Below are 23391 nucleotides of genomic sequence, written 5' to 3'. Positions count from 1 at the left end.
TGGAAGCCGGTATTGGACTAGAAAAAAAGCTAGCATTTAATAAAACAGAAATACACAAATTAAATACTGAAATAAAATGGAGTTGTTAATATTTTAAATCTAAAATAAAAAGCATGATTGAAATCACTTATCTCAACAAAAACAATTCCGTCTCCAAATTGCAAACTGTGTTGAAAGAACTTCAGTTAGTAGCGTTCAAAACATTTTTTTTTTTTGAAATTAACCGTTAATAGAAAATCGTGATTTTATTCTGAACTTAAGCTAGTAACGTTTTAAGAAGCTTACGATATAAAAGAAAAGGCTGATGGGGGGGGGGTTCTTCCGAAAGTAAGTTGGTGCCGTTATAAGTAATTTCGAGATAAGATGGAAGCCGGTATTGGACTAGAAAAAAAGCTAGCATTTAATAAAACAGAAATACACAAATTAAATACTGAAATAAAATGGAGTTGTTAATATTTTAAATCTAAAATAAAAAGCATGATTGAAATCACTTATCTCAACAAAAACAATTCCGTCTCCAAATTGCAAACTGTGTTGAAAGAACTTCAGTTAGTAGCGTTCAAAACATTTTTTTTGTTGAAATTAACCGTTAATAGAAAATCGTGATTTTATTCTGAACTTAAGCTAGTAACGTTTTAAGAAGCTTACGATATAAAAGAAAAGGCTGATGGGGGGGGGTTCTTCCGAAAGTAAGTTGGTGCCGTTATAAGTAATTTCGAGATAAGATGGAAGCCGGTATTGGACTAGAAAAAAAGCTAGCATTTAATAAAACAGAAATACACAAATTAAATACTGAAATAAAATGGAGTTGTTAATATTTTAAATCTAAAATAAAAAGCATGATTGAAATCACTTATCTCAACAAAAACAATTCCGTCTCCAAATTGCAAACTGTGTTGAAAGAACTTCAGTTAGTAGCGTTCAAAACATTTTTTTTGTTGAAATTAACCGTTAATAGAAAATCGTGATTTTATTCTGAACTTAAGCTAGTAACGTTTTAAGAAGCTTACGATATAAAAGAAAAGGCTGATGGGGGGGGGGGTTTCTTCCGAAAGTAAGTTGGTGCCGTTATAAGTAATTTCGAGATAAGATGGAAGCCGGTATTGGACTAGAAAAAAAGCTAGCATTTAATAAAACAGAAATACACAAATTAAATACTGAAATAAAATGGAGTTGTTAATATTTTAAATCTAAAATAAAAAGCATGATTGAAATCACTTATCTCAACAAAAACAATTCCGTCTCCAAATTGCAAACTGTGTTGAAAGAACTTCAGTTAGTAGCGTTCAAAACATTTTTTTTTTTTAAATTAACCGTTAATAGAAAATCGTGATTTTATTCTGAACTTAAGCTAGTAACGTTTTAAGAAGCTTACGAAATAAAAGAAAAGGCTGATGGGGGGGGGGGTTCTTCCGAAAGTAAGTTGGTGCCGTTATAAGTAATTTCGAGATAAGATGGAAGCCGGTATTGGACTAGAAAAAAAGCTAGCATTTAATAAAACAGAAATACACAAATTAAATACTGAAATAAAATGGAGTTGTTAATATTTTAAATCTAAAATAAAAAGCATGATTGAAATCACTTATCTCAACAAAAACAATTCCGTCTCCAAATTGCAAACTGTGTTGAAAGAACTTCAGTTAGTAGCGTTCAAAACATTTTTTTTTTTTGAAATTAGCCGTTAATAGAAAATTGTGATTTTATTCTGAACTTAAGCTAGTAACGTTTTAAGAAGCTTACGATATAAAAGAAAAGGCTGATGGGGGGGGGGTTCTTCCGAAAGTAAGTTGGTGCCGTTATAAGTAATTTCGAGATAAGATGGAAGCCGGTATTGGACTAGAAAAAAAGCTAGCATTTAATAAAACAGAAATACACAAATTAAATACTGAAATAAAATGGAGTTGTTAATATTTTAAATCTAAAATAAAAAGCATGATTGAAATCACTTATCTCAACAAAAACAATTCCGTCTCCAAATTGCAAACTGTGTTGAAAGAACTTCAGTTAGTAGCGTTCAAAACATTTTTTTTTTTTGAAATTAACCGTTAATAGAAAATCGTGATTTTATTCTGAACTTAAGCTAGTAACGTTTTAAGAAGCTTACGATATAAAAGAAAAGGCTGATGGGGGGGGGGGGTTCTTCCGAAAGTAAGTTGGTGCCGTTATAAGTAATTTCGAGATAAGATGGAAGCCGGTATTGGACTAGAAAAAAAGCTAGCATTTAATAAAACAGAAATACACAAATTAAATACTGAAATAAAATGGAGTTGTTAATATTTTAAATCTAAAATAAAAAGCATGATTGAAATCACTTATCTCAACAAAAACAATTCCGTCTCCAAATTGCAAACTGTGTTGAAAGAACTTCAGTTAGTAGCGTTCAAAACATTTTTTTTGTTGAAATTAACCGTTAATAGAAAATCGTGATTTTATTCTGAACTTAAGCTAGTAACGTTTTAAGAAGCTTACGATATAAAAGAAAAGGCTGATGGGGGGGGGTTCTTCCGAAAGTAAGTTGGTGCCGTTATAAGTAATTTCGAGATAAGATGGAAGCCGGTATTGGACTAGAAAAAAAGCTAGCATTTAATAAAACAGAAATACACAAATTAAATACTGAAATAAAATGGAGTTGTTAATATTTTAAATCTAAAATAAAAAGCATGATTGAAATCACTTATCTCAACAAAAACAATTCCGTCTCCAAATTGCAAACTGTGTTATTACAGACAAAATATAAAGATATGTTATATATGTATTTTTTATAACGACATTGAAAAAAATTAATGCAATTTTTGTAATTCAAAATAAGAGCACTCAAAATAGTCATCCATTACTTGGCATGACCTTAAAAGAACAGATTGAAAAAAAAAAAGGACGATACCTCCTGAAAGTGGGGGGTGAGGAAGTTCCAGTCTGCAAAACTTGACAATAACTATTCGGTCAGTATAATTTAACTATTGAAGGGAATGGCTCAGTAAGAACTTGTTTACACTGGACTTGAAGATGACCCTATTGTAGTCAGTTTGAAAGCAGGCCAGCAGAACAGTTCCATAGGTTGGCAGTTCTAGGAAAGAAGCTTTGCTCATAGAATCCACATGTAGGTTTAGGCACAGATATCAGTAGGTTTTGAGTTCAGGGTGAATAAAATGTTTTCATAAGAGTGCAGGGGAGGTACTACTGTAGTAGTAAGAATTAGAAGAGAACAGAAAAAGTTCAGGGTTTTTTGTTATTACCAACCAGCAAAATGTTACCACTTAAGACTGTCAGGCATGTGTGTACAGTGTGATACATAGAAATGAAACCTGGCCAGGGTTGAGGATATGTGTTGCATGGAGATAAATGATACAAGATTGATACAGTGGATGTGTTATGTGAGTTTTAAAGACCTGCTTAGAGCTAATAGCCTCAAAGGAAGATAAAATCTGGACAGTCTAAGGAAATGCATGCAAAACCGGAGACTTTGTTGATTTGGTCACGTTGGAAGAATGGGTAAGAATGCTTGTGTTAGTAGATTTAGAACAGTCAAGGTAAAAGGTTCTGTTAAAAAGTGAAAAGGATGGATTTGAGTGAAAGAAGAATAAAAATGTCTTTAGAGATAGATTAATAACTAAATGAATTTTTCAAAGCAGTCTAACACGTCAGCTTGTAGAATGGACGTTAAACTGAATATGATTGTGGAACGCATTTGAAAGAATTATTTTACAAAATTGGACAAAGTGTAGGTCTTTAGTTTCCTAAAAAAAAAAAAAAAAAAAAAAAAATGTATCATCTATATAGGAATATATATATATATATATATATATATATATATATATATATATATATATATATATATATATTCTGTCTACCCAAACTTTATGTACAGTTGTATCACATTTGATCAATTCTTGCATGTTTCATACTAACCTTGTTTCTTAATATTTACAATGCTTAATACTCTTCACTTACATAATATTTATAGGATTCCCAAACATATAATGCTATTACTTAGGATAAAATGACCATAAAAGTTAACATATTTTAAAATATAATGAACTACAAATACTTTCTCTTGTACTATTAGATATTTAATTCATCAATTTATTTCAAGTTAGATTACTGTTTTCAGTGATGGGCGATTTCTTTTTAATTTTATTTTAATTAATCTTGATATTTCATAACTTAATGTGCATGATATATTATGAGTTTATATAAAATGCCAATCTTGAAGAAAAACATTTACTCATCAGTATGGTTGCATTTATGTAGAGTTCTAAGTTATCGTTCACAACAAAAAAAAAATGTCCAGGTTGAAACATTATTGAATGAAATCATTATCAAACTGTTTCTGTCTGTTTTTACTTTCTCTGAATCTGAGGGTGTTTTTTTTTTATATTTTTTATTTTTATTGATTTACTATTTAAAAACATCTAGCTTGATCACTAATTTGTTTTTAAATCATATTAAGAAGATTCAATGTATTAGCTGTTAAAATGAATCATGAACAGTCACGGTTGTGCTTCTGTGTTATTTTTTTTAATGTTTTTTTTTGTCTGGTAGGTTTTGCATAATGTTTAGGTTGATTTGGTCTTATAATTATTGCTTCTATTATGATTACTTGACAAGATATATTTGGAAACACTGTTCACTCATTTCAAAGCCTGCATTTTGAGTTATACACTGAAAACTGACATCTGGACAAATAGCACACAAGACGGCAGTTTTTCTAATTTCTAGCAAACTTTGAATGGTCATAATTTTGTTACTAATAAATTTAGTAACATTGTTTTTCGATTAATTTTATTTCTTAAAAAGATTTTAGATATAATGAAAATCAAATTTTTGTTTTGAATATCTATTGAAAAAATCTGAAGAAAGTAAATCCATAATGTGCTCTACCTAATGCTTACCTATTTTCATGCTATAATAGCAAAATTTGAAAATCTAAATGATGGGTTTCAAGTAGAACTAATGCTACCTGCTTAATTGTCATGGTGCAGTAATGAACATATTAAAAAATTGCAAAAAACAGTAGAAAATTAACTATTAATTGAAACAGTTTTTGAAGATTAGCAAAAATTGAGTTTTCCTAAATTGGCCTAAGATTTTCAAAGTTTTCAGAAAATAATTGACTTTGTTGTTAAAATTCGAATTCTTTAATTTCTTTTTAAGCAAAACTCAACTTTGCTAATTGTCTTTGAAAACTATTTTTATTAATAATTAATTTTCTACCTTATCGGGTTTTGTAATTTTTAGATATGTTCATTACTACGACATGACAATTCAGTAGATACGATTGGTTTTAATTGAAATTCAATATTTCAAATTTTATGTTATAACGAAGAAGCTCCCATATTTTCTTTCTAGATAAGTTTCTATACATTTATCTGTTTTACTATAAATTCTGAATTGTTTTGTTATATAGGTGATCAATGCAGCCCGGGTGTTAGCAGCTCGACCAAGATCGAAAGTGGCCCAGGAGAACATGGAAACTTTCAAAGCTGCTTGGGTCAAACAAGTTCAGTTACTGACAGAAGCTGTTGATGATATTACAACAATTGATGATTTCTTGGCAGTGTCAGGTCGGTTCACATGTCTTTTTATCTCTTGTGTATACATAAATGCCTTTGGGAGAATGCAACTTCTATAATAATAATAAAGCTAATAGCTACATTGGTTTTACTACCACTACCCTCTCTCATCAACTTAAAATGGACCTTGTACTAACTTAGTTTAACTGCCCTTCCCCTCTGATTTATGACAAATTTTGGTTAATAACATGAAAATAATATTTTGAAACTAATTTAAATAAAAATAAAAACCAGCAATTTCCAATAAATAACAATATTTATGAAACTAGTAATAACATTTAAAAAAAAAAATGTTTTGTGTAATACAGTTCATCATGTAATAATTCTGGCATTTCAGAATTTAAATTGTTAACATTTCTACTTTAACGGCACCAGTGTATTCTTTCGATGTCTGGTATTCTCAGCTGTTTTTTTTTTTTAATTTGAATTTTGTTCATTTGTTTTTATCACTCAAAGAGGATTCCATAAAAAAATTGAAAGTGCTACTATTATAATGCATATCAGGGAAAGTGTGGAGGAGATGGTGGCATTTTTATGCACATATTGTCTTACCGAAAAAAAATGAACTTGCACAAAAATGAAAAATAAAAACTGCATTTCACGAAAAGACGCTTTTATGTACTTTTTTATCCTCACTCATAATTAGAAACAAACAATTGAGCAAAAGATTGCCTAGAACTTTTTATTAAAAACTAGTGGGAGTTACCCAGCCTTCCCCGGTCATAAAATATGCTTAAATATATTTTGATTCATGCCGATTTTGTATTTATTATTACAGAGCCAATTCTTTATTAAATATTATATATATATATATATATATATATATATATATAGTATTGATTTCAAAAGTTAAAAAAAACATGACTTGGGTGCCATTGGCCAGAATTGAAATCAAAACATCTAGTGCTTCAGTCGCATTCCCTACTGTTTGAGCTATCAACAGTGTAGCGGAATTGGCAATAACCGAAATGGGGGAAATAAAGAGCTTACCTCAGATACGTCTGTTGTTGTGTTGCGGGCCAAGCGGAAGAGAGTTCCAAGATGGCGTCCATGGGTTTTTATTGGCATTGACCTCATGCAATTCTCACAGAATTGCATGTGCTCTCACGTGATTATGCAAATATATAATTCCCGGCCGCTATAAAGGCAGCGCTGGGAAGCAGTCAGGCAGTGTCCTGCAGATTGTGTGTAGGTGGTTTTGGCGGTTGGATTGTTCTTTGTGACGGACCACGAATCTGCGAGAAGCGAGTTTTCTTCTGCCATTTTTTTTTTTCTGTCTCTTTCTTCATCTTTCTCTATGGTTATTACAACCAAGAAATCCCCCTCTTCTAGAGATTGGTGGTGCAGGGCGAAACTAACTATTTCCTATCTTTGTTCCTGATTTTTGCCTTACATTTTGCTACAAACAGATAAGAAAGATTCAAAATTAAACCACTTGAAGCTATGAATAAATTCGTGCATGCGCAAAAGTAATAGAAATATGTTGGCAAGTTGAAATTAACATTCTGCGTTTCAACTTGCTGACAAATTTCTGTATGTGTTATTAATCCATCTAAAGATTTTACTTGTTATAAACCATCCTTGTGTATGATTACTATGTTTTTGTTTATTTTGGTCTTAAGTAACCAGTAGTTTAAGAATTTAGCAGTTAAACATTTTGACACACACACACACACACACGTCTACTGTTTTATTTATATAGATAAAAATCGGTCTTATTGTATTTTTGGATCTACCAGTGATAAGAGCAGAAGTACCAGAAATATCTGTTAAGTCAGGAAGATAAGTTAGTCTGTTATAAAATCAAGTTGCTGAAATGAAATAAAATATGTAATACAATAAAATTGGTTTTTACTTGTTATTAAACTTTTACTCGATCATTCTTTAAAATAGTTTTTGGTGAGAATAATTATTTCAGCGTTATACTTAAGTACATCAAAGTGTATTTACTTGTCACCTATACTATATTTACAATGAATTATTGGTTTTTGTTATTGTAACAAAATTTGAAATATTATGAAATTGTTGTAACAAAATTCAAAAGATGAACTATGGAATTTCAGGTGATATCTACTGAATTGTCATGTCACAGTAATGAAAATATCTAAAAAATTACAAAAAAACGATTAGGTAGAAAATTAATTATTAATGAAAACAGTTTTCAAAGACAACAAAAATTAAGTGTTACTAAATTGGTCAAAGATTTTCAGTTTCCCGAAAATATTTGCCTCTCTTTTGTTTCATTTGGAACGTTCCGGTTTCCAATTTCTCTACAATAATGAAGACCTGGATTATCTTTCAATTGTGACTAATACTATATATGCACCAGATGGTAAAAATACAAGGGAGATAATCACTGACCAATCATTCATTGTCATATAAATTCTGAGATTTTTTGCTATATTTTCTAGTGTTAAAACTTTTTGCATTTCTTTTCTTACTTCTATTTTAGAAAACCATATCTTAGAAGATGTGAACAAATGTGTGATTGCCCTACAAGAGAAAGATGCTGATACTTTGGATCGAACTGCTGGTGCCATTAGAGGTAGAGCTTCAAGAGTCTCGAATGTTGTTACGGCTGAAATGGATAATTACGAACCTGGCATTTATGTGGACCGTGTCATGAATTCTGTAGAAGTGTTACGGGATCAAGGTAAGTAGTAAAAAAAAAAAAAAAAATTTTTTTAAATAAAATAAAAACTGGTTCATCTTTGTTATAATAGCAAAAATAGAAATATTGAATTTCAAGTAAAACATGTCACAGTAATGAAAATATCCAAAATTGACAAAAAACGATATGGTTATTAATTATTGAAGAAAACAGCTTTGAAATATTTGCAAGTTTTGATTGCATAATAAACTGAATAGCGTGCATAGTAGCAGGGGAGATAATTAATTTCTGGAAACTTTAAAAAGAAATTGCGAGAAATGAGCTATTTTCTTCGTGTTTAGGTCAAATTTTTTTGGCGATATCGATTTTTTTTCATTGAATCATGGAAATATTTGTTTTATGTAGTACTAGAAGGAGTACCTGGCATTGGTATACTAAGTATATTGGGCAACCAACACCCAGAAAAAAAAAAAAAAAAGTTTCAATCAAAATAGTGAGTACACATGTGAGCACACAAAAAAAAAAAAATTAGCTGCAGTAGGCAGGCAGGCTCTAACTTGTAACACAAAAGAGGAAAAGGTGAAACAAAGCAAATGTGCTAGCTGCCACGGCAACTTATGACGTCACAGGTTTCGAAATAACGTTTTTTAAACATACGTTGAGATTGATAGTCATATGACTTGCAAAAATGTTGACAAAAAAAAAGTGAGTGACCTCTCCTCTCCAAAAAAAATACCCTTGTTGACCAGCACAGAATTAATCTTTTTGGCCAATTTTTAGATATTTTCCATTTGAAAGATTGATCTTTCTAATAATACTAATTTTGTCAGTCTGATGCATCTGTCAAAAGTTTTTGGCAGACACACGGATACACACACATGGACGCACACACACATTTTCCCTTTTCTATTATAGACTAGCCTGGGTGCCCGGGTGTTTGGATGTGCGTGTTGAGCAAAATTCAAAAAAAAGTGATAGTAGGCAGGCAGGCTTGAACCCATACTGGAAGGAGGAAAAGAATGTGAAAAAAAAAATGTGATGGCTTTGCCGTTGCGTCCATCGTCAGGCTGGAAGTGGCGAAGGTTTGAATTAAGGCTAGTCAATCGAAAAGAGGGGATGACTTTTAAAAATATTGGTGAAAAAAAGCGACCCTCTCCTTGTAGAAAAGTGCCCAGTTGAGGGTGAAGGAATTAATGTTTTTAAATAATTTTTTGATATTTGTTGTCCAGCTTCAAAATGATACCGATCTTGTGAAAATCCGTCGCCTCTATAGAAAGTTTTAGGCAGACAGACAACCATACATACATTTAAACAGATAGGTGAGATTTATCTAATAGATTCCAGTAGTATTTAATTATGATATGACAATTAGTACGTTAACATTGCTTTTAGTTGAAATTGACATAAAAAGTAAGTAAATATCATTGTTTTTTAATGAAAACTCAATTTTTTGATTGTTGAATTTCACTATTATAATCAAGAAGCAACAAAGTCTTTTAAGACTCCATTGTAACATGCTTTGAACATGTCACTATAGTTCATGTATATTTAAGAGAACAAAGAGAGCAAAATTAGATGGAGTTAGTTTAAGCTGCGAGTTGTTGCTACCAATGTTTTTATAATAAAATGCTAGATATTTTATTTGACTAAAAAAAAATTTTTTATAATTTAATTTTCAAGTTTTGTTTTCTCTCTATATTTCTGCTTTTGTTTTTCTAAATTTGTAGTGCTGGTCATAAGAATTAAAATTTCTGAATTTGTGTGCAAAAGGCTGGTGAAAAATGTTAACAGATATTTGCATTCATCCTATACTAGTTGGACCCACATCCTTGCATTGTCTCTGAAAATAATGCAAACCACAAATAGTAACTTCCAGAAGTAAATTGACCAATAGACTCTTTTTCAACTGAAATGCTAAGACTTTCTACACAATTTATAAAAATATCTCTAAATAGAACTGTGTTGTGGAAAAGGATAAAACGATCATTAAATTAGGAAAAAGAATAGCAAATAATTAAATGAGATGTCCTTTTGAAAAACAAAATACAAATTAATTCTATGACAATCCTAATCCTACACATGTCAAAAGTTTGAAACAGAAGACGTCTTCTATTATTAATATGAATATGATGTCATATTAGTGTGATAAATATACAGATATCATGAAAACTAAAAATAATTGAATTACCCTTCTTAAGGTAACATACTATTGAGAACGTACATTGAAACAGACGCAATGTGGATTATGGTCGATTTATCTTGGTTTTCTTTATATATATCTATTATATAAAAGTCACTTTGTGTGTGCGAGTTCCTTCCTCTTCGGTTCTGAAACGACTGAACTTATATTTTTCAAATTTCATACAAAGGTAATTTATATATCTGGGAGTGTTCTTAGATATGTTTTGCACAGAAATTCATCCAATAAGTATGGAAAATCGAAAAAAAATCTGATCTTAAAAATAGTCTTCTATTTTTTTGGAAAAAAAGGGGATGGGGGATATTTTACATTACACCGGCCAAGGGAAGTAATAAAATCTCAAATTATTTTCAAAAATTGAAAAAATCTGATCTTAAAAATAGTCTTTCTCTTATAGATAAAGACTTTTTACAGGAGGATATTTTACGCTACACTGGCCAAGGGAAATAATAAAATCCCAGCAAATCATTTCTTCTTAAAAAAAAAAAAACAGATTTCTTGTCATTTGGAGACATAGCTCAGTGGTAGGGAATTCGATTACAGATTGAATGATCTACTGTTCAAAAATTTATGATAAAAGAGGTACCATTTAAAATCAATGCAAATCATTTCTTTGTTTGCATATTTTAAAATTAAACATTTATCAGAAGTGACTTTTCCGAAGCATTTATCGTCAAGGCCAAATATCAGCTGACGTGATATTGTAAATACACAGATGGAATTTGAACATTATCATTATTACTTTATTTAAAAATTTTTTTCTTGCAAATTAGTCCACCAGGCAAATTATTCCTCGTAATATGTAGTAATCAACTGAGTATTGATTCTATAATAATTCATATGCAATCTGCATAAATTAAAATATTATGTTTAAGTGTATTGTACAACTGGCAATGCTGGGTGGCCAGCTAGTATATATATATATATATATATATATATATAAAAAATTTGATTAGAGATCTTTATTCCAATTTCAGTCATGCCAAACTTTGCACAAAAAGTTGAATTTGCTGTTAAGATGTTGAACTCCGATACTAAAGAAATCGATGAAAATGAGTTCATTGATGCAAGCAGACTTGTTTATGATGGAGTCCGTGAGATACGACAATCTGTTCTCTCCAGCAAGGTAAGTTTATAAAACAAAAACATTTTTTTTTTTTTTTTTTTTTTTTTTTTGTATATATTAAGTGTTTGAGATTCACTGTTATATTAAAATGCCCATCAAAACTTTCAAGAGGTAGCAAATTTAATGGCTTTTTTGCCTAGAGTTCATTTAATGTTTTTTCTTTTTTTTTTTTTTGCCTGGAGCCTGTTTAATGGCTTTTTTTTGCCTGGAGCCTGTTTAGTGGCTTTTTTTTTGCCTGGAACCTGTTTAATGGCTTTTTTTTTTTTTTTTTTTTTTTGCCTGGAACCCAGTAAATGGCTTTTTTTGCCTGGAACCCAGTAAATGGCTTTTTTTGCCTGGAGGCCGTTAAATGACTTTTTTTGCCTGGAGGCTGTTTAATGGCTTTTTTTTGCCTGGAGGCTGTTTAATGGCTTTTTTTTGCCTGGAGGCCGTTTATTGGCTTTTTTTGCCTGGAGGCCGTTTATTGGCTTTTTTTGCCTGGAGGCCGTTTAATGGCTCTTTTTGCCTGGAGGCCGTTTAATGGCTCTTTTTGCCTGGAGGCCGTTTAATGGCTCTTTTTGCCTGGAGGCCGTTTAATGGCTTTTTAAAAAATCTTTGTTACATTGTTTTTCACACACGATCCAGAACATTATTGTTGTGGCTTCATTACTTTATTCATGCAAATAAATTATTATACTTGCTAATATCTACCCTCCTCTTCCGAACTCCAATTCTTAACATTTTTTATGCCATTTCCATACAGTCCATCAGTTTTCACTTAATTTTTAATTCTATTAAAGTTTTTTTCTGAATTATAATTGCATAGTTTACCTCTTTTAGTTTGTGCTGATCATACTGAGAACTCCTTTTGAGTATACATGTGATCATCAGACTAGTTATTGCCTTAATTTGATTGTGCCAAACATTACACCGTACTGCCTTAGACACTTATGAAGAAGCCGTTTCTTTCTACACTAGCCTATCAGTTTTTCTGTCTGTCGTAGTTCCCATTTCTGTAAACGTATTCAAACTCTATACACAACATTTCTAACTATTCCAGTGGTGAGACACCAATTTAGAAGCTTCGGAGAATATGGGTTCACCTCTCAATTCCCATTTCTTTAAAGTATATTCTAACCTGGCATAGTAGTACCGGCCAAGTCCCATAGAATCTATGAATTCTGGACTATTTATTTTGAAAATATGTCTACAAAAGAAATTTTGTAAATATTTGGAGATTTTATGAATCGAAGCATGAAAAGTTTTACCAAAATAATTTTATTTGGCATGAAATAATCTCTAAAGGCTTGATATGTCTTAAGCAGCCTTCATTTCATGTTTTAGTTCTTCTTCATTATAATAACGAAATTTTAAAATTGAAATATTGAATTTCAAGTACAACCAATTATATCTACTTAATTGTCATGTCCCAGTAATGAGCATATCAAAAAATAAATGATCGGTAGAAAATTATTAGATAAGTAGTTTTCGAAAACAATTAGAGAAAGTTGAATTTTGCTAAAACTCAAATTTTTGCTAATTGCCTTTTGAAAACTATTTTATCTAATAATTTATTTTCTCCCTTATTGTTTTTCATAATTTTTGAATATGTTCATTACTGTGACGTGACTATTAAGTAGATACCGTTGGTTATATTTGAAATTGGCTGTGTCTTTATTGAAATGTTAAGCTTGTTATACTTGCTTTTATTTCAACATTTCAAAGTTTGATTATTTTTGTTCTTTTTCAGTCTCCTGAAGAAATCGATTCTGATACAGAAATAGAATATGATGAAGATACAAAGAGTAAATGTAAATATGAAGTTTTAATTACAATCTTTGTTGCCATTTCTGCCGCTAGACATCTTTATTGACAAATATGTGGGTATAAGTATAGGATGGAGTATATTTGTGACTATACAAAAAATATTGTCTGTAATATATTTTCTTTATTGAATTGGACGCTTCTTTCTTATAATAGCGAAAATCAAAATATTGAATTGCAAGTAAAACCTATGCTATATCTACTAGTGATGGGACGATACTCATATTTTTCCTGATTCTAATACAATTACTGATTCCGTTATTTTATTTATTTTTTTTCTAAATTTCTAAATATAAAGTTGGTTTTGGGTGAGAGTTACAGCAAAAGCCATGAAATATGTAAATATAATTTCCTAAATGTATAAATGCAATTATGAAAATGAGTTATAGACTTAAGTTTTACTGGCAGTTTAAAATCAATAAATGTTTATTTCATCATTAATATGAGCCATGGAATCAAAAATAATCAAATAAAAATGATGAAAAGAATCGTTTTTGGCATCAGAAAATAGGTACAAATTTTTCCAGTTCTGATACCAATTCCGATACCCTAAAAGATCCAATTTTTTTCATTTCCGATTATTCGTCCTGTCACTAGTATCTACTTAATTGCAATGTAAACATATCCAAAAATTATGAAAAACGATGAGAAACTAATGAAAAGTTTTTGAAGACAATTAGCAAAAATTGAGTTTTGCCTAAGATTTTCAGTTTTCTGAAAATATTTACCTCACTTGTTCAAACTCTGGTTTCAGATTTTTATTTTGTAGCAACACTCAATTTTTGCTAATTGTCTTCGAAAACTATTTCTATAAATAATTAAGTTTTTATTGGTTTTTAATTTTTGGATATGTTCATTACTTTGACATGACAATTAAGTAGATACCATTGGTTTTACTCGTAATTCAATATTTCAAATTTTGCTATTATAATGAAGAAGCACTCTAAATTTTAAGTATTTTTACTGCTGACATCAATCTAAGGAAATATTCTTGTAAAATGTAAATAAGCAAACATTATCCACATATCGATTATCTATTATTTACTCTAAAGGCTCACAAGGAAGTTTGTAGTGCCTCCAAATTATTTGAGTGATCTCCCTTGGATTCAGATTTGAATTATCTCCCTTGATTATAGTTAGCTAAAAAGTGTACTCTTGAAAATTAAGAAACTTGTATCAAAAAGTGTAGAAATTCAGAATGAGGCTCTTTTGTCAAAGATCATCTGACCGGCTATCCATGGCCTTCAGAAATTCTGATACGTATTTGTCAATGTCTTTCCTGGTAACTTGTTTGTGGTAGTAGTCACATAGATTCCCCGCAAAATTATTGCAAATGTTAATATTTACTTATCCATTGTCCAAGTGTCTTATCTATAATCTTTGTAACACGTTTTTCTTATTATATTGGGACTGTAGTGCATTTTTTGTTTGGTACTATTGTCTGTATTCTCTTTGTATATCATTAAGTACCACCTTATGTTTTGGTGCTACCTGTAATTTCCACAAAGTTGGCTCGGGCTCGCTTTACTGGTGATGGAAATAACCTGAAAAGGTTGGTCAAGCGTTTCTCAATTTTTAATAAACACGTCTGTTTTTAGTTAATACGAATCTACTAAGGCTACATTTTTATAAATTGTAAGAAAAAAAAATTTAATTGCGCAGTTTAGGGTTTGGTTGGATACATGTTTGTAATTTTATTTCTTTCCATGATTTTTCTGTTTATTATGATAATTTTCTCATCGCAGTTTAATGTTCTGCGACTGAGCACACCTTTATGGAAACGATGGGTTCAGTAAATGCAGAAGTGCCCATGTTTTATATTGGCCTTGTATGTTTGTCATTTATGAGTTTTCCTTCTCAATTGTACCTTTTTCTTTCTTCCAAGCCTCTTGTTTGTTACTCCTATATACAAAATCGCAACAAGTAGAAGTAGGAACTGCTTCATGAGATATCTAACTTCAGCATGAGATATGACTTAAAATAATGAAATGAAATACCTAATAAGATAAAAGCAATCAAGTAATCAGACACATCTGTTCTCTCATATTTGTACAGATGTCATTTTGAGATGCCAGTATTTCAGATGTCATTTTGAGATGCCAGTATTTCAGATGTCATTTTGAGATGCCAGTATTTCAGATGTCATTTTGAGATGCCAGTATTTCAGATGTCATTTTGAGATGCCAGTATTTCAGATGTCATTTTGAGATGCCAGTATTTCAGATGTCATTTTGAGATGCCAGTATTTCAGATGTCATTTTGAGATGCCAGTATTTCAGATGTCATTTTGAGATGCCAGTATTTCAGATGTCATTTTGAGATGCCAGTATTTCAGATGTCATTTTGAGATGCCAGTATTTCAGATGTCATTTTGAGATGCCAGTATTTCAGATGTCATTTTGAGATGCCAGTATTTCAGATGTCATTTTGAGATGCCAGTATTTCAGATGTCATTTTGAGATGCCAGTATTTCAGATGTCATTTTGAGATGCCAGTATTTCAGATGTCATTTTGAGATGCCAGTATTTCAGATGTCATTTTGAGATGCCAGTATTTCAGATGTCATTTTGAGATGCCAGTATTTCAGATGTCATTTTGAGATGCCAGTATTTCAGATGTCATTTTGAGATGCCAGTATTTCAGATGTCATTTTGAGATGCCAGTATTTCAGATGTCATTTTGAGATGCCAGTATTCTCTGTTTTGTTTCTTTTTTAATTACCAGCTTTTTTTTTTTTACTTTCTTTTGTTTCTTGGTTGTTTAATATTTGACCACGCACCATTCTCCCATTTCAGCAAGTTTCATGACTGAACAGGAAGATGCCAACAACAAAAGTGATCGAGCGATGATGAGAGATTTGCCGGAAGCTGAACGAATCAAAATTCTTCAACAAGTTGATGAATTCCGACAAGAAAAAGACAAACTTGACAGAGAAGTTGCCAAATGGGATGACAGCGGCAACGATATTATTGTTCTCGCCAAACAGATGTGTATGATTATGATGGAAATGACTGACTTCACAAGGTTAGTTGTTAGTTTTTATTTTATATACTGAAATGTCTTTAGATGATGACATGCCTTTTGGTTATGAAATGACAATTGTAAAACAAAATTATTTGCGCAAACCTTACATATGTTTTGTACAGTTTAGTATGTAATCACAACTTTGATGACTCTGCTTTACTGTGAAGAAATTCTTTTTTTTTCTTCTTTTTTTGTTAGCTCGATAAAAATTCTTATTTAAACCTTTGACAATATATTAAACAGGATGAAACGTGTAAGATTCATACAATATAAATTTGTTGAATTTTCTGTTTCTTTCTCTCTCTCTCAATATATATATATATATATATATATATGATGAAAATAATGGAAATAGTATTCCGACAAAATAGAGAAATAAAAAGGAACAGACCGTATTATGTGTTCATCAACGTTTCGTCTTTATTTAATTTATTTAATCTCATTCATCCAGAGGAAGTCTCGAAATAAAGACGAAACGTTGATGAACACATAATACGGTTTGTTCCTTTTTATTTCTCTCTCTCTATATATATATATATAGATAGATAGAGAGAAAGAGAAGTTGTGTTCCAGTAAAATGTATTGCACATTTAATTTTTGATAACTCAATTTTCATTTTTAAAAAATAAAAAAATTAAAAAAATTTTTTTATTCATTTATTTTTTTTTTTTTTAGACTAAAATTGAAACTATGCTGGCATTCACACATAGTTTTGAGCCTGTGAAATGTCTGCCAAAGTGTTTTTGAAAATTAAAAATTTAAGAAAGATTTAAAAAATTGATCCACTCATGTTACTTTATATTACTTCATCATTTGAATTAAAAATTAATCTGAAACGGATGCAACGAATGTCAACGAGAAAAGTTAACTGGAAAAGCAAGACATCGGTGAGATTCAAAGAAAGGGCGATTGGAATGTGTTGCAAAGCTCATGTACTTAAATCAATTTGAAAACTCTTCTTTGCAGTTTATTTCATTTTCCAACTTTGAGTATTTAGTTTATTGGTTAAAAACGTTATTCCTGCCCTCATACTTCTATCTAAATGTATTTTTAATTTCAGAGGCCGTGGTCCATTAAAAAGTACAATGGATGTTATCAATGCAGCCAAGAAAATTTCCGAAGCTGGCACTATGATGGACAAAATGGCTAAGACCATTGCAGACCAGGTAATGAAAGGGTGTCATTTCAAAAACATAATAATATAATTAGCTTTTTTTCCTTTTTTTTTATTTAAAATGAATAAGAGGAACAGACAAGTGGGTGACATAAACAAAGTTGTACGTGAAGGATTTCTAGTTAGGTACAGTAAGTAGAATGACTATACATGCCTGTATAAATATCTTAACTTCTTCCGATTTGGTATCTTCTACAAATATCTTTACTATTAAAATCGGAAAATGAAGTCGCATTATATAACTTTTATTATTTTACATATCCATTCAGCTTGGTGGCCCTAACACATCTACTTTTCGATCAATAATAAATCAAAGATAAAAAACTCTAATACATTTCTACCCTGTACCACTATAAACTATATACATATTTTCTCCTCTTTTCCATGTGTTGGAAGGTGCTGGCTAGGGTCAAATGTGCCAAATGAATAATGTCATGACATGGCTGTATAGTGCCGGAAGTTACTACAAATTGCTTGGATTGTGTAACCTAAGGAATACAGGTGCTCATGGCTCCCATTTGGGACATGTACACTGTTTTATGTAGCCCTGGCATGAAAAGGCGAATGGGTTTCCCCCCTTAACATGCCCCAATATTGGACTCTGAGGTTGGTGGGGAGCATAAACAATGAATTTTAAAATATACATATATGGCCAATTATAAAAATTCCAAGCATTTACACGTTGACTCGGATAGTTCAGATAATGAACTACACCAAACATTCTCAAAATTTATTGTATTGGAATCCACCGAAGAAACCAATATAATGGACTTATCACCGTTTATTATACACAAAATTATATTGGCATATATTACCCCCAAAAATGTAAAAACTTTAAAAAATAAAACCCTACTGGTGGAAGTGGAAAGAGAAAAACATGCCACTTTTCTCCTAGGAATGAAAACTTTCCACAACATAAATATCAAAACTTATCCACACAAGAATCTGAATACATCCAAAGGTGTAGTAAGATCGAAAGACCACTCAATGTGCACTACTGAAGAGATAACAAAAGAACTTAAAAACCAAGGAGTAACAAACGTTAAAAGAATTACAATAAAAAAGAGAATCAGCCTATACTTACGAACACGCAGGCTAAGCAGTTCGATAGACCCACTATCCCAAAAGAAATCAAAGTTGGGTTCAACGTTAAAAAAGTTGAACCCTTTATACCAAACCCACTTCGATGCTTTAAATGCCAGAAGTTTGGACACCATGAGGATGCATGTAGAGGACGAGCAGTGTGCGGCAGATGTGGCCAGAAAGATCCAGACCACACCGTCAATGACTGCAATCTTGATTGCAAATTGTGGAGAAAACCATCCTGCTTATGCTAGAGCATGCAGAATCTGGAAGAAAGAAAAGTAAGTAGTGTCAATAAAACATACCAAAAACATTTCCTTCCTCGAAGCCAGGAAAATAGTAGATGGATATATGAAGGAAAAGACGTACCCTCAAGTCATCTCAAGTTGTATATCACCCAACATCACTAACCAAAATTCCAAATACGAAATACTAATAAACAAATTGCTACAATTGGGACCAAATGACTGACCCAAATTTATAAATGAAATCAGACCAAACATATCAAAAATTAATCATCCCATTAAATCAACAACTAACGTTACCAATAAAACAAATTCTCAACCAAAATCAGAACAACCATAAAAACTAAGTCGATCAAAAGAAAGACCACAAAAATCACCAGTACGTCATGCAGATACTGAAAAAGACGAAACTAAGGAAAAATAAAATCATTCAACAGAAAGACCACACAGATCATCAATACGTCTTCCCCGTGGTGAAAAAAACATACTTGAAAAACAAACAAAAAATACATCTACCAAAAAACAAAATAATATAAAGAAATTACCACAAACAGAAGCCACTACTACTACAAATAGATTTATTGAATTAGAAGACATGGAAACTGAAGTTACTCCTCAAACCAATAAAAAATCATCATGAGTTACAAGATAATCCAATGGAATTGCCGTAAGTTGAAGGAAAATTAGAATGAAATTTTATTGTTGCAAACTAAATTGAATCCTTTGGTTATTTGTTTTCAAGAAACCTTCCTTAAGGAAGAGGACAATTTGAATATAAAACACTATCAACAATATAACTATATTCATAATACAGGACTTAGAGCCTCTGGTGGTGTATCAGTATTCATTAAAAATAACATACCCCAGAGCCAAATTGAATTAAAAACAAATTTGCAAGTGGTTGCCATAAGAGCAACTTTACACAAACCGATAGCATTTGTTCTTTATACATACCACCACATGAACAAATAGATGAAATGGATTGGAGAACTTAATAGAGCAAATAACCAAACCCTTTATTTTCCTAGGGGACTTAAATTGTCGCAACACCTTATGGGCATGCAAGGAAACGGGAAGGGAAAGAAAATTGAAAATCTAATAAATAAAAATAATCTATGCTTGTTCAACCAAAAAGAAGCTACTCACATCAATCCAACAAATGGATCGCTTAGTTCGCTTGATTTAACTATATATGACCCTTCCACTTATCTGGATTTTTCTTGGAGCGTATTCGATGATGCCTGTGGTAGTGATCACAACCCAATCATTCTCAAAAGCCATGAAAAAATATTTCAACATCCACCAAGATGGCAGCTTAACAAAGCCAACTGGGAAAAATTCAAGAATCTCTGCTCAGAACAATTGACAGAAAACAACATCGATACAATCGAAACATTTACACAAACATTAATATTATTAGAAGAGGGCATTTCCAAAAACACTACTTCAGGAAAAAAGAATAGACCATGGTTTAACAAAGAATGTAAAGAATCAATAAATCTGTGAAAAGCAGCATTAAGAAAATTTAATAAAGAATTTCGTATTTATTATTTATTACAAAGCCAATTCTCTATTGAATATTATAAATATACAGTACGGATTTCAAAAGTTTAAAAAAAATACCTCAGGTGCCATTAGTTAGAATCAAAACCAAAACATTTAGTGCTTCAGCTGCATTTCCTACCATTTGAGCTATCAACACAAAAAAGAAAGATTTCAAATTAAACCACTTCAAGCTGTGAATTGCACATGTGCAGAAGTAATAGAAATGTGCTGGCAAGTTGACGTGAACATTTTGCATTTCAACTTGTCCAACATATTTCTATTCGCATTATTCATCCATCCAAACAAAGATTTTTACTCGTTTTAAACAATACTTGCTTTGTGTTTTTACTATTTCCTGCTAATTTTAGTGTTATGTAACCAGTAGTTTAAGAGTTTTTGGTTAAATATTTTCATACAGACACACATATATACATCTACTGTTTTATATACATAGATTTATTTTGAAGTAGTTCATTATTTGAGAGGTAGGAACATGTTTGTGTTACATAAGGGCTGTACCCTACTCATGTAAGCAGGCAGACTAGATAAGTGAAAATGACATTAGGAAAAGGCTGTGTTAAAAGATAATTGAAATCTAAGGAATGCAGTCGATTATCAATTCTTTTAGAAATAACTAGATATTATTTATGTCAGAAAAAGAGCTGTTGCTCATTCTTTTAGAAAAAAACTGATTAAAAATAGGTTGAACAATTAAAATTGGGAATTCTTTGTTCGCCAAAAGTGTGTTTGGACAGACATATGTAAAATCCATGTGAAATTTAATCATGTCTGACGTCATAAGCACAATATTTGAACAACATGTGAGCTGAAACTACTGCCAATAATTTTCCCCACTCTTTATCTGTGCCTAAATCCAAACGTAGATTCCATGAGCAAAGCTTCTTTCTTAGAACTGCATGCCAGTGGAACTCTCTGCCGCTTGCCTGTTTCCCACCTGACTACAACTTGGACGTCTTCAAGTCCAACATAAACAAACTCCTGACAAACCGCCCCCTTAAGACACTCTATCAAAACCCCTAATACTAATGATTACTACAATACTATCTCATTGATTACTGTACAAGCAATAACCTTTATCCCTGAGTGGCCTTCGGGCCTTGATAAGTGGTGACCCCCATGTAAAAAAACAAAAAAACAACAAGCAACTTAATTGAATACAAATTGCATAGAGCAAATTCACGCAGAATAATAAAGAAAGCCAAAAAAGAATGCTGGCAAGAATATGTCAGCAAGATCAATGTTTCCACTAAACCAAAGACAGTTTGGGAAATGGTTAAAAAACTTCTGGAAAACATAACCCGATACGAATTAAACATCTTTTTACTGAAAATACCAAAATAACAGAAACGAAGGCTATAGCGAACAAATTAGCCAAAACATTTTCAGAGAACTCTTCAAAAAACTATAACAAAGAATTCCAAACTATCAAAGAAAATATTGAAAAGTACAAGCTAAACTTCAATTCCAAAACTTTGAAGAATATAATAAACCTTTTTCAATAAGATAATTGGAAAATTCCATAAACAAATCACACAACACAGCCGTAGGACCAGATGAGGTCCACTATAGTTTTTTGAAAATACTTCCAAAAATTTCATTGGAACTTTTACTAAAAATCTACAATGACATCTGGATAAAAAAGAAGTTCCCAGAATCTTGAAAACATACAACGATTATTCCAATACCAAAACCAGGAGAAGATTCTTCAGATCCTGGAAATTATCGACCAATTTCACTAACAAGTTGTATGTGCAAAACATTAGAGCGAATGGTAAATCATCGCCTAATTTGGTATTTAGAAACAAACAAACTAATAACCAATGCACAGTGTGGTTATTGTAAAAATCGTGGATGTCTTGACCATTTGGTCAACTTAGAATGCTATGTCAGAGAAGCCTTCATAAGAGGGAAACATGCCACAACTGTCTTTTTCGATCTAGAAAAAGTTTACGATACTACCTGGAAATTCGGAATTATGAAAGATCTATTCGACTTTGGACTTAAAGGTAGACTTCCCGAATTTATTCAAAAATTTTTAACGAACAGAACCTTCAGGGTACGCATAGGGTCTACTCTAAGCGATATAAGTAAGCAGGAAGGTGTGCTACAGGGTATTATATTATCAACAACCCTGTTTGATATAAAAGTCAACAACATAGTAAAGGAACTTACTCCTGACATAAATAGAACATTGTACGTGGATGATTGCTCTATAAGCTATCGTTCCAAGCACATCCATACTATTGAAATAAAATTGCGATACAGCATAAACAAAATGAATAAATGGGCAAAAGAAAGTGGTTTTAAATTTTCAAAAAATAAAACTAAATGCATTCATTTTTGCAATCAACACAAATTACACAATGATCCCAAATTACAACTCGATGCAGAAGATATCCCCTTTGTTGATGAATATAAGTTTTTATGAATGGTTTTTGATAAAAATCTAAATTTTATTCTCACATAAACTGTTAAAAAAATTGTAATAAAACACTGCAACTTCTGCATGGTGTGGCCCATACAAACTGGGGAGCTGACAGGCAGACCTTGTTAAACCTGTACAGATCCCTAATTCAATCAAAAATTGATTATGACAGCTGTATATACCAAGCAGCAAGAAAATCCTATATTAAAATTTTAAATCCCATTTACCATACAGGACTGAGACTTGCACTGGGAGCTTTCAGAACATCTTCAGTAGAAAGTTTGTATGCTGAAGCAAATGAGCCTCCACTTAACCTCAGATATAACAAGTTAGCATTGCTATATTATACGAAATTGAAGGCAGATCCCGACAATCCTGCGCACGACTGCATGTTTTCTCCCAAGTATAAACATTTATTTCAACAAAAAGAAGAAGCCATTAAAACATTTGGCCTACGAATGGAACCCATTATTGAAGAAGCAGAGATTCTGATAACAAAAATTCACAAAACATTTAATCCAAAAATACCTCCTTGGAACATTAAAGGACCAAAAGTTGACTTAA

At 31.4% G+C, this 23391-nt stretch overlaps 1 protein-coding gene across 3 annotated transcripts in view; it reads left to right on the top strand.

The window, feature by feature from the left end:
- Positions 1-23391, top strand: part of LOC145283625 (catenin alpha-2-like) — a 214834-nt gene that overhangs the window by 183682 nt on the left and 7761 nt on the right. For all 3 annotated transcript variants that reach the window (XM_080132578.1, XM_080132575.1, XM_080132576.1), the window contains 6 exons: positions 5405-5561; positions 8023-8223; positions 11359-11507; positions 13237-13297; positions 16106-16334; positions 17395-17500. In XM_080132578.1, coding sequence (XP_079988704.1) covers positions 5405-5561; positions 8023-8223; positions 11359-11507; positions 13237-13297; positions 16106-16334; positions 17395-17500 — 903 coding nt within the window. The remainder of the gene's footprint in view (positions 1-5404; positions 5562-8022; positions 8224-11358; positions 11508-13236; positions 13298-16105; positions 16335-17394; positions 17501-23391) is intronic.

Source organism: Euprymna scolopes, chromosome 8, assembly GCF_053919585.1.
Source record: "Euprymna scolopes isolate OS-2025 chromosome 8, ASM5391958v1, whole genome shotgun sequence".
NCBI lineage: Eukaryota > Metazoa > Mollusca > Cephalopoda > Sepiida > Sepiolidae > Euprymna > Euprymna scolopes.
The sequence above is the reverse complement of the archived record's forward strand: the minus strand, read 5'-3'. Positions and strand labels throughout refer to the sequence as shown.